Below are 17487 nucleotides of genomic sequence, written 5' to 3'. Positions count from 1 at the left end.
TACCACTCATCCCACACACACAGCCCCAGGAACCCCAACCCGAAACATCTGTCTTGGCCTGGACACCTCCTCCATTCTGCTGGAGAAGTCAGGGAGAGAAGGAGAGGAAACGTCACTTCCCCAGTGCGCTCTCCCTCTCTCTCTCTGTACAGTCTGTGATTGTGAGTGGAGACAGGTGTGCTGGAGTCAGAGCACTGCGCCACCGCCAGCTGCAATAATCAAGACCTCTCAAAATATTCAGGCCCTACTATTTCCCCCCTGCCACACCCTGGCCTCTCTCACCCAGCCTGCGTTCCAGGCCCTTTCTTCCTGCATTGATCTAGTTATCCTGTCCTGCCTGTTCTTCCCTCCCCTCAGCCTGATGCTGTTCTGCCCTCGGCCACGGTTCCGTCTGCTCTGACTCTGGTCCCTCGTCTCCTCAGTCCTGATCCCCTGGCCTGGTCCCTCGTCTCCTCAGTCCTGCAGCCCTGGCCTGGTCCCTCGTCTCCTCAGTCCTGATATCCTGGCCTGGTCCCTCGTCTCCACAGTCCTGCTTCCCTGTCCTGGACCCTCGTCTCCTCAGTCCTGCTTCCCTGGCCTGGTCCCTCGTCTCCTCAGTCCTGCTTCCCTGGCCTGGTCCCTCGTCTCCTCAGTCCTGCTTCCCTGGCCTGGTCCCTCGTCTCCTCAGTCCTGCTTCCCTGGCCTGGTCCCTCGTCTCCACAGTCCTGCTTCCCTGTCCTGGTCCCTCGTCTCCTCAGTCCTGCTTCCCTGGCCTGGTCCCTCGTCTCCTCAGTCCTGCTTCCCTGGCTTGCACCCTGGCGCTCTTCTTCCTCCTGGGGTTCCTCTCCAGACCAGCTTACCCCACCCCTACCCCCCTGGCTAGCCCCAGCCCTCCCCCTACCCCCCTGGCTAGCCCCAGCCCTCCCCCTACCCCCCTGGCTAGCCCCAGCCCTCCCCCTACCCCCCTGGCTAGCCTCAGCCCTCCCCCTACCCCCCTGGCTAGCCCCAGCCCTCCCCCTACCCCCCTGGCTAGCCCCAGCCCTCCCCCTACCCCCCTGGCTAGCCCCAGCCCTCCCCCTACCCCCCTGGCTAGCCCCAGCCCTCCCCCTACCCCCCTGGCTAGCCCCAGCCCTCCCCCTACCCCCCTGGCTAGCCCCAGCCCTCCCCCTACCCCCCTGGCTAGCCCCAGCCCTGCCCTCCCCGCTAAATACCTGAGCTACCTGACCCCCGCCCTCTGCACTCGGGTTCACCCCCTCGCCCCTCAGAGCAGAAACCACTTCAGACTCAGATCCTCTCCTTGATTGGTCGCCTTGATGTGCAAGAGTCCTGAGTCATGTCTAATAGAACTAACAGGTTTTTTCATGATGTATTTCACACTTCCTGTCCTTTGTTGTGAAGCGGAGATAAAAATCATCTGATATTTCTTTTACAGTACACAATTATGCAGATGATGAAGCAATTTGAGTTGGATATCTGCCTGTACAGCTTAGTTGAATTTCTCTCTCTAAAACACAAACACATGAGGTAAAGGTTAAAGTTCAGGAGTAGAAGAAGTATGTGGGTTGCCACGGCAGCGACTAAAGCCTGCGTTATCTCTTACAGTCCAGCCTCTCTCAGGCTCCGTGGCCCGGCCTACTGTATGTTCGGATGAGGCCGTGTTCGGATGAGGCCGTGTTCGGATGAGGCCGTAGACACTGAGCGGAGCTCATTCCTCGTTTGTCTGGAAGAGGATCAGACGTGGTGACGGGAGACGTCCGTCCAGCGGGCCTGGGTCCAAGAGACGTTCGTCCAGCGGGCCTGGGTCCAGGAGACGTTTGTCCAGCGGGCCTGGGTCCAGGAGACGTCTGTCCAGCGGGCCTGGGTCCAGGAGACGTCTGTCCAGCGGGCCTGGGTCCAGGAGGAGGTAATGGGAGCAACATGTTACAATACTGACTCTGCTCTGTGCTGTCAACATCCAACACAACACACTCTCAGAGCAGAAGGTAATGCCCTCTTCAGTCAGGGCCCCTATAGAGAGAGGGTAATGCCCTCTTCAGTCAGGGCCCCTATAGAGAGAGGGTAATGCCCTCTTCAGTCAGGGCCCCTATAGAGAGAGGGTAATGCCCTCTTCAGTCAGGGCCCCTATAGAGAGAGGGTAATGCCCTCTTCAGTCAGGGCCCCTATAGAGAGAGGGTAATGCCCTCCTCAGTCAGGGCCCCTATAGAGAGAGGGTAATGCCCTCTTCAGTCAGGGCCCCTATAGAGAGAGGGTAATGCCCTCTTCAGTCAGGGCCCCTATAGAGAGAGGGTAATGCCCTCCTCAGTCAGGGCCCCTATAGAGAGAGGGTAATGCCCTCTTCAGTCAGGGCCCCTATAGAGAGAGGGTAATGCCCTCTTCAGTCAGGGCCCCTATAGAGAGAGGGTAATGCCCTCTTCAGTCAGGGCCCCTATAGAGAGAGGGTAATGCCCTCCTCAGTCAGGGCCCCTATAGAGAGAGGGTAATGCCCTCTTCAGTCAGGGCCCCTATAGAGAGAGGGTAATTCCCTCTTTAGTCAGGGCCCCTATAGAAAGAGGGTAATGCCCTCTTCAGTCAGGGCCCCTATAGAGAGAGGGTAATGCCCTCTTCAGTCAGGGCCCCTATAGAGAGAGGGTAATGCCCTCTTCAGTCAGGGCCCCTATAGAGAGAGGGTAATGCCCTCTTCAGGAAGGGCCCCTATAGAGAGAGGGTAATGCCCTCCTCAGTCAGGGCCCCTATAGAGAGAGGGTAATGCCCTCTTCAGTCAGGGCCCCTATAGAGAGAGGGTAATGCCCTCTTTAGTCAGGGCCCCTATAGAGAGAGGGTAATGCCCTCTTCAGTCAGGGCCCCTATAGAGAGAGGGTAATGCCCTCCTCAGTCAGGGCCCCTGTAGTGAGGGCCCCTATGGAGAGGGGTATGGGAGTGGGGTAAAAACACATCTGAGAAATGACTTGGTGTCAAGAAGCATGCAATAGCACACTGAGTTCCTCCTCCTCTCTCTCTTTCTCTCTCTCCCTCCCTCTCCCCGCCCCCCCCCCCCCCTCTCTCTCTCTCTCTCCCTCCCTCCCTCTCTCTCTCTCAGTTTCAGCCTCAGGCCCAGCTGCCAGGGCGGGTTGGGGTGAGGCTGGTGCTACTGATCTCTCTACACCTGTCTCTCAGGACCTTGAGTCTCTTAAAAATGGCTCCTCCTTCCAGGGCTTTTGTATGCAGGGGCGGCGGTTTATGTTTGTGCAACCTGTCCATTTCCTGAGAAGGAGGGACAGTTTGCTCAAGCTGCTCCGATTCTCAGAAGCAGAACATGGAGATAGTTAAATGAGTGTTGCACAGGCATGCTGGCCATGTCTGTGGGGGTTGACAGGGTGTCAAAAGTGAGTGTGCTGCGATGGTAAATGCAGCTTGGAATGGAACTTCCTTTATCCTCTGATCTATAATAAGAGTCCTAACTTCAGATAAGTACTCTCTGGTAGTCAGCCTAATATCAGCATCCTAATAATATCACCCTTCTAAATGCTCACCATTCTTATTAGTGAGTAATGTTAGAGCCAGCTTTAACACTGACAAGCTGCTCTCTCTACTCATGTGAGGATGCAGTGTATTTCAAATGCATAAACTTCATGTGGAACAGAACTTCAAGGAGGCCAAAACGGTCGAATCAACAATTTATTGAGCATGCCTAATACAGGGGCCGAATCTCTAGGCAATACTGAATTCTCACAGAAGGGCCGCAGCTTTTAAACTGGCTTCAAGCCAGGAATCACATGACAAACAAATCTACATACAAGGATGTTCATTAACACAGATATGGTCACAAACGGTCAACTAGTCTTCTGAATGGTCAGTGTATCAGCTTGATCTTTGCCCCCCCTTCGGACACTGGGGCTGTTGAGTTCTTCCTGGGATCATGTTAAAAGACTGTAGGCTACTCACTCCAGAGGTGACCATTTTCTATAGACAAAGAACCATGCTGACTCAGGGACAAAGGCCATCTGTTGTAACTCACATGTTAAACTCCTTAAATTAACACAGTTTCAACTAAAGTGAAGTTTATTCATTATTCTAATAAAAATGATTACTACATGAGAGTAATACAGATGTGATTAATGTAATACAGGATAAAAAAAATATACTACAAGGATCAGGTCCCATATGACGAGCATGTGGTGCTACTACACAGCTTCCTGTCTCTGGTCTGGTTTGAGCCCCCGGTCTACTTGGACGGGTCAGGAGTGGAGGTCCGACATGTGGCCCCAATCTGCATCCGACCCAAACCAACATCAGTCACATCATCACTCAAGAGGTCGTCATTCTGGATCAGAGCATACTTGTATATGCAGGTCAGTTAGGTCAACCTGTGTTATCAGTCCACCAAGACCCAGACACCCCCACCCATTCAAGCCCAAGCCCATCTGGAGATGACGGGACAGTTCGCCTTCATCACTGAGCATCGGCTCGCTCTCGTCGGTACTAGCACTTCTACAGGGAATACATTCTCAGCAGCAATAAAACAATACAACTTTTAAGTAGTGCTTTCTAATAGTTCCATAGACCCCGTCCTCCCACGCCTGGGAGCTTTCTGCTGCGTGCCTCTTTCTATTGTCTCTCCCCTGCATATCTCTATCTGCAGTATTCCAGAAATCATGCATTGTTTGACCCTCGGCCATACACTAACCAGGCCATTGTGTGTGTGATGACAGGCCATTGGGTTGGCAGTGAGAGCGAGGGAGGGGACAGAGGGGAGGAGTGTGTGTGTGGGGGGGGTATTGTTATGTGGCCCTGAACGTCCTCATCGATACCTGTCCCCTCTGCCCCTGATGGGGGTCCTTAAAAAGCAGCAGATGTGTGAGTGCTGCAGCTCCGAGACTCTCCAGCACACAGCTGGGAAGTGTGTTGTCATTGCCTACAGTAACACATTATGCACATAGCTTGTTGTTATCATTAGTATTGTAAATTTATATTCCCATAACTACTGATATTCTCTGGTTGTTAATGGCAGCATCAGCAGAGTACAGCAGCAGACAGGAGGTGAGTGAACAGCCCAGAGAAAGAGAAAGAACATTTACTGTATTACGCTAAATGGAAAAACCACGAGTGAGTGTGGAATAAGTGGGTGAGAGATTATGTGGGTGGACTTCACCGTGAGTATTTCCTGTGTTGGTTAATTTACCTTTTTTATGAATGGCAGCACACCATTCAACTCGGTGACTATGTGACATGTTTTCTCCCATCAGAATGGAAAATGACATGGTGAGATAATGACATGGTGAGATGATGACATGGTGAGGGGATGACATGGTGAGATGATGACATTGTGAGATGATGACATGGTGAGGGGATGACATGGTGAGATGATGACATGGTGAGGGGATGACATGGTGAGATGATGACATTGTGAGATGATATGGTGAGGGGATGACATGGTGAGATGATGACATGGTGAGGGGATGACATGGTGAGATGATGACATGGTGAGGGGATGACATGGTGGGATGACATGGTGAGATGATGACATGGTGAGGGGATGACATGGTGAGATGACATGGTGAGGGGATGACATGGTGAGGGGATGACATGGTGAGATGATGACATGGTGAGGTGGTGTCTGAGTGAACAGCCATTGGTCAGAAACAATTTGGAAACATTTTGAGTACTGAGTTCATGCAATATAACTGGTTGGGAGACGTACAGTATAGACCCACAGAGCACACGACACATTCAAATGTGCATGGCAATGCTTTTATGAGCAAACAGACTACTGACAAATACAGTGCTGTAAAAACTCACATTTCTTAGTTTTAAAAATTCAAATCATAATTCTGTTATTGTGCTGTTCCGCCTTTCCCTTACATCTTGTTTATTTGTTATCAACCAATAGTCCAAAGCAAATTCTTTGTATGTGTGAAAACCTACTTTGCCCAAAATAAATCTCCTTCCGATTCCTTCTATTGATGGGTAATTTGCACATGAAACAGTCCTTTTTTTTGCTTCCCTCTGGAATATGTAGAGAGTGGGTCGTATGCCCACCTCCCTTGTTCTCTGTAAAGCGCATTGTGTTGCCTCTGGGTATGAAATGCGCTATACAAATAAAGCTTTGATTGATTGACATGAAACAGTCCTATGCCGTTTCCAACCTTCCCAGTTGTCCAGCCTGTGGAGAGAATAAGTTAAGAGTACATCACTGTGGTTTTTGTGTGAGGTGCTAAGGACCCATCTTGAGCCTAACATCTTGAATATGACTTAAATCATTTGCATGATGGTCCAGCTAATTACAACTAGGAGTCACATGTACCACAGACTTCCTCAGCAGTTGGCTTCAACTCAAGAAGCTGTCAAGAAAAAAGTAAAAATACATCTTGGATTGCTATTCTAGAATAAAAGATAAATGCCTGAAATGTCAATACGTTATTTCTGACAGAATCTCATATGTACAGAGCCTCCCACGTACAAGTGTTTCCATTTTAAGTACTTTTAGATAAGACACAAATAATCAAATAATCAATCAATTGAACAAAAATGTGGGGTTCAATACTTTATTATATTTTTTCCTCTTCAAACATATTTCCCTGATGTACATTTCCACCCAAAAGGAAAGCTAAGGTGAGGTAAAAGTGCTGAAAAATGAAATAGTATAATGGCGCTAATAATCATCACCATAGTCATTAATCATTAAGCTGACAGAAGTTCTTCTGCATCAACTATTTCAAAAAGTATATATTAGTGCGACAATTTCTTTTTTTTTTTCCTTCACTTTTTGAACACACATCCATAGGCATCCTCACATACAAACACACACGCACGCACAAACACACTCACTATCTGCTGTAAATCCCTTAACTCTTAATGCAGGAATAAAGAGAGCTTTGAAAAGGCCTCCATCACATCCAAGGGACGACTTGCTCTTCAGACAAGCATAGCCAAACCAGAATCCGCCCATTCTCTACGCCCCTATAAGAAAATACATATACAGGCACCATAGGCACTGTACTAATACACAGAGCAAACCCCAAACACATGGACAAGGATATACGGGGTAGAGACAGAGGAAGAGGGGATTCTAACAGAAACATCACAGAATTAAAGCAAAGAGAGCTTAAAAAAAAAAAAAAAAAAAAAAAAAATGCAAAGGCTGGACTTGTTTTGACCTTCATGAAACATTTATAGATCCCATCCACTCTTAGCTAGGTGCCAATAACACCATCTTCACTAGTCATTAATAGTTAGGTGTTCACAGTAGAGACCCCAGTCATAACACATCCAGACAGTGTACGGTGCAGACAGACACAGGATTGACTAGTTCAACAGCAGTGGTCTTCCACCTCTGGGCCTAGGAAGCTAGCGGGCTGCTGGTGTAGAGTGCAGTTCCAGGACTCATCACTTCAGTAGGTAAACATATCTGGGAATGATTGGCAGCTTCTCTCCACTAGAAAGATAATCTCACTTGAATAAGTAAGTTGAAGGGGGCTTTCTACAGAAATGATGCAGTAAGATGCGCTCCCTATACTCAGGACAGGGGCAGAAGACCACCACTCTGAATTGGACTCTTGATTAAAATGGTTTCAGTGGGGAGACACCTTCAGATGCAATAGACCAGAGACAGATACAAAAGACAGGAATCCAGTAGCCAACAAGTGGGAACATTTCAAAATAAGATTTCAAAAAGGTCACCATGTGGCTAACCTACCCCAAGAGATAGAAAACAGCCCTAGAAAACAGCCCTTGAACACATGTCATCTCCCTGAGAACCAGCTCAACTCCATTCCTTGGTAGATTATGGACATTCTCAGCTAACTGGGTTTTGGAGTAAGACAAGACCTCTAAAGTGCTTACAGCGAGGGGTGTACAAGTTGTGGGCCTCAGACTAGTATCATGTATGGCTTGTCAGTGCACTTGGGATTTTGCTTTGGTTTGGATAGGGTGGGGGCAGAGTATATATTCCTAAAAGATGGGCAGAATAGTGACTAAATTACTGGAATGACTAGACAGCTAAGTTAAGGATAGCATGGTATGGGGTTGGGCTTAGGACAAAAAACAAACAAAAACAAAACAAACAAACAGAACTTGCACATGGTACAAGAAAGGCTACTGTGGATCCCTAATTCAGACAGTGTCTTAACCTTGGCTACCCAAGACTCATTCCACAAATCTCTACCACAGTAATGAAAGTGGAGTCCCAACGTATTAATAAGGGGGTGGGGTGGGAACATTAAAATAAAAATCCACCTTGCTGCATACCCCTCAACCCCCCCACAAATTAAATCACCCCTTAAGTAAAGGCACCCCCCAAGTGAAGGCACATAAGTGCTCAGCTGCTGGTTCAGACTCCGGTCCAGACTGTGTCAGCTAGCCCAGTGTGAAAGGCTGGTAGTGGCTCAGCCTGCGCTGGGTTTCTGAGCCAGAGCCCTGACCCGGGGGAGTGGTCCGTCCCAGAGCGTGGTCACACTGACCCCCACCTCCCGGGACCTCTGAGCCCAGTGGGGCAGATAAGAGGCACCAGGACACGGTTATCTGGCTGTGCACATTTGCACAAGCTCCAGCAGCAGCAGCCGGCGAGTGAGAGCAGCAGGGCGGGGTAGAGAACGGGGGGAGGGGGCAGCTGACACTTATATCAGGAGTTTAAGAGCAGCTCAGACATTTGGGTTTCTCAGAACAGACACCAAGAACCAGGGGGCAGAGACTATTGTTCTGAGTCACAGCTCATCCATCAACAAAAGCCTTGTAGCCAGATCCAGGTTTGGTTTAGAGAGATCTTATCAAAATACAGGAAGAGCAGTTTTGTGGTTGAAAATTAAAATGGACAAGTCAAAGGCAGGCAGATAGGTGTCTGAATGGGGGACCGGTACAGACGGGGGCCTTGGTTACCAACTGAAACTTCTGCCACAGAAATCTAGAGCAGTCCAAAATGGGAGCACAAATTCCACTTTGCCACAGTTTCACATTTCTGAATGTGCCAGGGGTACTCCCTCGTCCTCCAGTGACCAGAAAAGGGTTCAGGCCGAATCCCAACAGCCACATTGGGAGGAAAGAAATGAGTCAGTCCCTCTTAGCCCCCCCCCGCCAGACCTCCTCCCCTCCCACAGTACCTCCGGCATAATTATAGACTGCTGTCATGCTGTCATAGCCATTGGCTGACTTGCACCCGACTGGGATCCCATTTCACACCGACGCCAAGCCTGCAAAGGCCTGCCATGGGGCTCCAGAGGCCGGCCATGTGCCTGTCCTTTTAAGGGAAGGGACAGTCAGCCTTACTCCAAGACAAGCCAGCTCCAGGAAAGAGGGACGCCTTCTCCTCTAAAGGGGCCTACAGTTCCCACCATGCAGATCCAAACTCTAACATGTGGACGTCACCGGTGAAGCTTTGGAACCAAATAACTCCTCAAGACACACAGCAGCTCATAGATCTGTGGCGTAAAACAAAGAGGCCCAAACCATCATAATGGAGATTAACACTCAAATCCAGCCTCCACTGAATGAGGGGTTGAACAAATGCATAGCGGGAAGTCTCACAGCTCCTACCTCTGACATTCACAGTGGGGGAAAAAAACAAAAAACAAAAAAAACACATTCTGTAGTCTACTCTGGCAGCTGGAGCACACTGCTGCTAAAGGGACACTTGTCCCAGAGAACTTCTCATTTTCATTTTGATTCAATTAAAATAAATGAGCGACTCCTCTTACTCTTTCCCCTCGGATGTCCCTAGAGGAGATCTATCTTGGAGTCGTAGTATCTCACAAACAGAAACACCACATCATCTTAGGGATGACCATCAACACCTGTGCTTCACTTTTTTTTTTTTTTTTAACTTATCTTTTATACTTATTTTTTTTCACTACAAATATTTTCAGGTTTTTTTTTGTTTTCATATTTCTTCCAACACACCCAGGAGCATTTGTTTAAAGATGGACCATATACTGACTACATTAGGGGGGAACCTGAGGTTAAGGCACCAAGTACAACGCACTCTTGAATCAGGGCATTCATTTGAAACTCACATTAGGTTACAAGGGGGAAACAACTAGAATCTGGGAAAAAGTCAAAAAAAAAAAAAAAAACAGTAATCCAAACATAAAAATAAAAAATCACTTTGGATCCAACAATCTTGACACCTCTGTAGCCAAGGAATGAGAAAGGAGAAGGGAGTCCGAAAACAAAACAAAACACTTGTCCATTTAAATAGATCTTTTATGCCTACAGAGGGGGAATACCAGCAATAGCCCAATTCTTTTTTTGGTGTACTTTTCTTCTCAATGCAGCTCTGTCATCTGTGCGTCTCAGTTACATGGCAGCCATGTTGGAATGTTCTGGTTACATGAAGCCACGTAGTAGTTGCTGAAGTTGTGGTCTCGGACGTACGGCGCCGGCTGGTAGTAGCAGGTGACGCTGGAGGCGTCCGGGATGGCGTTCTGCTCCGCCAGCACCCGGAACGCCGTCAGCGAGATGAGGCTGAGCGTCTGCCGCCTCTCGTGGCCCATGAGGCACACGGTGCTCTCGTTGACCACGCGGCGCAGGATCATGAGGTAGTCGTACTTGCTCTTCTCCTCACCCACAAAGTGGCTCTGCAGGTAGGCCTCCAGCTTGTGCTGCTGCTCGCCGATGTCGGGGAAGTCGATGAAGAAGCGCGAGCACATGTAGCGCTCCAGGCCCTTGAACTCGTCCTCGGAGGTGGGCCGGAAGCCCCGCACCAGCAGGTTGCAGTACTTGAGCAAGCCGCCGCCGCGGATCTCCTCCGGACGCTTGGTGGCGATCAGTTTGTTCCTGAGGTGGTCCAGCGCCTCGGCAAAGTCCCCAAACACGCTCTCGCCCACCACGGAGGGGTGGAAGGGTAGCGACATGGGGGTCTTGGAGAAGTCGTAGAAGGAGAGCAGAGAGTCCAGGACGATCTGGAAGGAGTCCACGCTGAACTCAAACTGCCGGCGGATGGAGTCCACGAACTTCAGCTCCACGTTGCGGCCGTTGTTGTTGGACAGGGATATGAGGCTCCAGCGGTCCAGCTCCGTGTAGACCTTGACCAGCTTCTGAACGTAGGCCTCTTTGAGGGTCATGGGAGTGATCTTCTCCTTGTTCACCCCTTCGGGGAGAAAGTCCAGGAGAGTTCCCAGTACCACTTCCTTGATGAGCTGAAAGTCGGCCTCCCTCGGCAAGTCCACCCTGAAGATGATATCCAGGTCCTTGTAGCTCCAGCCAATGTCCTGGACCAGCACATGGCTGGCCGTGGAGCCGTTCAGGCGAATGTCTTTCACTTTAATTCCCCTTAGCTCCAGACGTGCACGCACCATCTGCACAATGTCCTTCAGACGCACCTCCAGCGTGGGGAAGTTCCCCCGGCCGTGGACGGGCACCACCTCCGTCAGGACCTCGTTCAGTCGGCTCACCTGCTCCCAGCTCAGGACGCTGTGGGCCACGCTCTCACTACCGCTCGCTGAGTCTGCCTTGTTAGCCATCTTCCAAATTGCTTCAAATCACTGGGAGAGAGAACAGAGAACAGGTTTGAGAAAATCTCAAGTGTATTCTGATCCAAACGTTTTTCCACCTGATATTTCAAAACTGAATTGCGTTGTTTATTCATATTTTTATCTTATTTAATCTATCAAACCATATCTAATCAGGCTAGATAAAACATTTCCTTTCACATTGTGCCAGCATTACCATTCACCTTTGTCTAAAAGTTTACTTAGAACAGCAGAATGCACAACAAATCACATTACATTAGTTTAATGAAAACATAAAGTTAGCAAAAGGTATGAATGGAATTTAGATGAGTCAAAATTACTGTTGCTAAATTGTTAAATTAGAGAAACGTTGAACGTGGATAAAGGGCCTATTGTACATAATGAACAGAAACAAATCCAGCATGACCACGACAGTGCAACACAAATATTTTACTCTTCAACTACAAAAGAACGGGGTGACGCCGAGCTTCTAGAACAGCCCACATGCTTTTCACTCGAGAACTGACGAGAAAAATGAAAGGTTCCCCAGAGGTTAACCGTGTTGTAGCCCAACTTTAGCTAACCCTAGCTAGGCGTTAATAGTAACGTTAGCTAATGTTAACGTGTGCTACCTGCCTGTAGTTACAAGACATATCGTTAGCTATGAAAAACCCAACGTATAACAACCAGTAACGTTAACGCCAAGTTCACGCATGCAAAGCACATTAGCTGGCAGTCCACTTCTACAAACGCGTCAGCCATTATAAACAGCTAGCGTAAACAGAATTCAGAGAGCCAAGTCACACATCTCATTAACGTACATTTAAGTTAGCTAACGTTAACAGGCAAGTCAGATTGTTTAGTCATCGCATGCAGCAACTAACGTTAGTAGGCTAACTTGCAAAGAGTGGAACACACACAAACAGCAAATAAAAGTGACAAAAATGTACATACGGTTTCAAAGATATCTTCAGAAGGCATTCAATTCGTAAAAGAAGACGTTAGCTGGACATTCGTGCACGCCAATACATCCACTTGTGAGACACGCAGCCGAGTGCCTGTGGTTATACGCACCAAGCGAAGAAACGCCTTCCTTATAAGCCGAATAACAACTGGCTGAGACAGACGCGCAGCCCCAGTAGTGCTACAACCTCGGCACCGGCACGCTTACATCGATTTTCATTTTGTTTTCTATATAAATCATAAATATACGTATGAAAAATAACATAAGAAATATTTACCTTCATCCAAACTCTGAAATATCATGGTGGATAGCTTGTCAGCTAGGTTGGGAATTTTAAAACAACCATGACTTTCTATTTGCTGGTATTAATGCGCCGAGCAAAGCCTCTGATTGGTCAATAAGGTTTTTGTGTTGCTAGGTAACCAGGGGTGTCCACAGCCTCCGAATGAAGTAGTCCCCTACTCCCCTGCTTTGACAAACACCAAAATTACAACATAGTTTTCACTTCCATGGTTTAGGCGAAGCCTGCGCGTCTCTTGGATATCTGTAGGCTACATTTCCTCATCAATTTATATGGATGTTAGATTTATTTTAAAAAGTAGAAAACTCACAAAATATGTTGCTTTGGTAGTAATGGTCATTTTCAAATGGGCCTGCAAGGTAAAAAGCTGAACTTAACAGACAAGATTAAATTGTTCTCATAGCCTACTGTAGGCTACACCATCGAAGCAACCCACAACCACTTAACTATAGTGTAGATTGTCACTTGTGGTCAAACTAAGAAAGCTTAAGCTACATGTCTGTTAATTATTTAGCCTACTGTTGAAATCCTTGACAATATTGCTCTCAGTAACATTTAATTACAGAAAACACTAAACAGCAATTCATTGTGCTAAAAAAGACAATAAAATAAAATAAAGAAGCTTTCAGTCTCATGAGTCATAGGTAACAGAAAACACTCCCCTCTTTGGAATAAAAAGCCAGACTTCTACTGAAATTATGCAGATAACCCAGTGATTCCCTGGAAATCCTGGGTCAGTTAGAGGGTCGCATCTGGGGAGGTTCCAACTCCACACAGCAGCAGTTTCCATACATTGTTATTTTCTTTTACGCAAACTCAAATGATGCAGGTGTTACCCGTGATAGCATTAGTCACTGGAGCAGAACAGTCCATAGTTGGTGAGTCAACGCACCCACTACCAGTCAGACCTGAAACTGGCGGTGGTTTCCCCTGACGCAGTCCTCTTCTCTCCACCTCCCTCTTATCTTACACTATCTCTCAGCTGACCTTTAACCCCTGTTTGACCCATTCAGTGTGAGGCAAGACTTTAGCCTATGGACCTAAAATTGACAGAGAGATGATGACAAATATGAGCACAAAGAACCCAATACATCTGACACGGAGGTCGAAAATGCCGAACGCCTTTATTAGAATTGGTCCATAATCACAGCAGAGTTGGGTCACACGTGTTAAAGTGGGCAGTGTTCAGAAAATTGATCTGAAACTGATGAATTCTACAGTAAGTTGTGGAGCACTGATTCTACATTACAAACACATGACTTCATTGATCTAGCTCATACCCACTTCAACCATACAGTAGATCTATATAGTATTTTCATGTGCTATGCTCATGTCTCATTATGTCACATCGCTCAAGGTGAAATCAGTGTTGCTCCTAGTTGCTTTTCTTACTTTCATAGAGACGCTGCAGCTGGCTTCCTCTGGGCCTTGGGACTGTGTAGCACATGCACACTACTGACTGATACAGTGTGAGTGACAGAAGTGCATTTAAGATGACTTTCCAGCCTCTATTAGCATTGCCACAATGAAAGAAACACAATGCTTCACTGCATGTTCTGGGATTAGGATTAGATGGTCAACTAGTCCTCCATATGACATTTCATTGTCCAGGTTGAGCCTATAGTTTAGAATAAACCTCACATAAACAATGCATCTAATAAAAGTCTTTCCTTCAGTAAAGGTTAAGAAACAATGAGCTGACTGACTGTGGGGCTGTTGTTGTCATGTTCCATATCACTGGTACGGATGACATACAGGTTACCCAATACTGTTTCAGGAAGGATGAGGATCACCATGTTTGTGTGGAGTGCGTTTGCTGTGAGTGGCCGGATCAGTGCGGTAGCTGGAGGAGGGTGTGCAGCGTGTGTGTGTGTGTGTGTGTTCTGGGCTCTGTTTATCCTGCGGCTCTAACAAGAGAGGTAGGAGCACTGCCACCTGCTGCTGTTAGGCACAGCGCCAACTAAATGTGACTCACTGTACATGCCATGGATGTGCGCACACACACACACACACACACACAAACACACACACACACACACACACACAGCAGGTACCATTAACACATGAAACACTCCACTACGCTTGCAGACATCCATGCTAATCTCCTCTGTCTGCAGAGTGACTCATACAAGGACATGTTAATAGTCCAGCGTTTCCTCTGACCTCATCACCCCCCTCCCCCCCCAGAGGCTATCGTATAACCATGACGCAGAAGAGCACCCCTCACTTCCGCAGGGCCACCGTCATGACAACATGGATGTGTCACAATACCCTGCCATGGCAATGTCTGGATTCTAAATGGATCCCTTCAGCTCTTGTGGATCTGATCAAATTGGAGTGATTTGAACCTGCGAATGAAGGAGAGGCCTCAAGTCTCCAATTAAAGTCACAAAGCATCCTAAATTCAGGTCTCAATAATGGAACATAGGGCACTGGAACCCTCTGTGTCGTTCCACATAGAGTAGGTCAGACACGTATGTAGGCCTACATGAGGGCTTGACTGCCTTCAGCAGCCGTGGCTCAGCAACTATGGTTTAATAGAGCACATCTGAAAATAAATGAGCCCGTCACTCTCTATAATGGCAGAGAGTGAGGTTAGAGAAGCAGGAGTTAATCCACACTCTCTATAATGGCAGAGAGAGTGAGATTAGAGAAGCAGGAGGTAATCCACACTCTCTATAATGGCAGAGAGAGTGAGGTTAGAGAAGCAGGAGGTAATCCACACTCTCTATAATGGCAGAGAGAGTGAGGTTAGAGAAGCAGGAGGTAATCCACACTCTCTATAATGGCAGAGAGTGAGGTTAGAGAAGCAGGAGGTAATCCGCACTCTCTATAATGGCAGAGAGTGAGGTTAAAGAAGCAGGAGGTAATCCACATTCTCTATAATCGCAGAGAGAGTGAGGTTAGAGAAGCAGGAGGTAATCCTCATTCTTATAGTGCTGTGCAGCAACTTGCTGTCTCTAACATACATACTCTTTACATTTAACTGAACCCAAATCAAACTGCGAGAGAAAGTAGCTCGTCTCTCTTCTGGAGTGTACTTTTGGGTTGTCAGATGCTAGTGGACACTGAAGAGCATCCCGTCTGCTCACTCTCCAAGTCACTATTGTTTTTCTCAACTTAAAGTTCTCACACTGGTTTGAGACATTATTTGCAGGCAAGCCGGGACCCAATCTGAAATCCTCCACCTTTAAGGAAACGATCAGAACATTTCACATCCGACTATTGTCATAAGCAGTCAAATCCATCAGACTCGGTATACAGTAGATCCCAGACGACTGTTTCAGGAACATGTCCCCGTTAGCGACATCATCAGGAGATTATATGAACTCTGATTCACTCTCACTTAACCAAGAACCTCACTTCAAACTGTCAGAAAGAGAGAGAGAGAGAGATGGAGAGAGAGAGAGAGATGGAGAGAGAGAGAGAGAGAGAGAGAGAGAGAGATGGAGAGGTCCATTTTTTCATGCAGACCCCATTCGAGGACAGGCAAGCCAGCTAAAACCCCAGGATGACCCATAACATAAACACAGAGCTGCACCAGCCCAACTCACCAGTGAGGACATATGTGAATATTTGCAACAGTACGCACGTGTGAGCCTGCTGGGGATGGAAGGAATTACTAGGCATTAATGGAATTAATTGTAAACATGTCTGAACAATACCTGCCAGCTTGGCTGAACCTTTAATTCGCCACACAGCCCTTGCAGATGGCACCATATTGGATAGTTAGAGAGGTAGTTGTTGGTCATTATTCAATAGTTCATGCATTTGAGTGTAAGAGTATGATAACAGCACAATGGGTGTGTTTTCATTCAGACGCACTGGAAGAGACTTATTGGGTTAGGCAAGTGCTCCAAAGCACTAGAGGGTGATTCATTCATCCCAGTTCATCACAGGAGGCTGGATCCAACCCCCTACAGGATCCCTACTACCCTCTGACTCAACCCCATACAGGACCCCTACTACCCTCTGACTCCCCCCTACACCCCTACTACCCTCTGACTCCCCCCTACACCCCTACTACCCTCTGACTCCCCCCTACACCCCTACTACCCTCTGACTCCCCCCTACAGCACCCCTACTACCCTCCGACTCCCCCCTACACCCCTACTACCCTCTGACTCCCCCCTACACCCCTACTACCCTCTGACTCCCCCCTACAGCACCCCTACTACCCTCTGACTCCCCCCTACAACCCTACTACCCTCTGACTCCCCCCTACAGCACCCCTACTACCCTCCGACTCCCCCCTACACCCCTACTACCCTCTGACTCCCCCCTACACCCCTACTACCCTCTGACTCCCTCCTACACCCCTACTACCCTCTGACTCCCCCCTACTACCCTCTGACTCCCCCCTACACCCCTACTACCCTCTGACTCCCCCCTACTACCCTCTGACTCCCCCCTACACCCCTACTACCCTCTGACTCCCTCCTACACCCCTACTACCCTCTGACTCCCTCCTACACCCCCTGACTCCCCCCTACACCCCTACTACCCTCTGACTCCCCCCTACACCCCTACTCCCCTCTGACTCCCCCCTACAGCACCCCTACTACCCTCTGACTCCCCCCTACAGCACCCCTACTACCCTCTGACTCCCCCCTACTCCCCTCTGACTCCCCCCTACACCCCTACTCCCCTCTGACTCCCCCCTACTACCCTCTGACTCCCCCCTACTACCCTCTGACTCCCCCCTACAGCACCCCTACTACCCTCTGACTCCCTCCTACACCCCTACTACCCTCTGACTCCCTCCTACACCTACTACCCTCTGACTCCCCCCTACTACCCTCTGACTCCCCCCTACAGCACCCCTA

At 48.3% G+C, this 17487-nt stretch overlaps 1 protein-coding gene across 1 annotated transcript; it reads right to left on the bottom strand.

Annotated features, from left to right (window-relative positions):
• Positions 1-10238: 10238 nt before the first annotated feature.
• tent5c (terminal nucleotidyltransferase 5C) lies at positions 10239-11408 on the bottom strand (the record flags this gene model as incomplete). Its single annotated transcript, XM_084461519.1, has 1 exon — positions 10239-11408. One exon carries the CDS (start codon positions 11406-11408, stop codon positions 10239-10241), a length of 1170 nt encoding a protein of 389 aa, XP_084317645.1.
• Between the last annotated feature and the right edge of the window lie 6079 nt (positions 11409-17487).

This window comes from Borostomias antarcticus, assembly GCF_949987555.1.
Source record: "Borostomias antarcticus genome assembly, chromosome: 2".
Taxonomy (NCBI): Eukaryota; Metazoa; Chordata; class Actinopteri; order Stomiiformes; family Stomiidae; genus Borostomias; species Borostomias antarcticus.
Note: the sequence above shows the minus strand (reverse complement) of the source record. Positions and strands in the feature narration are given on the sequence as shown.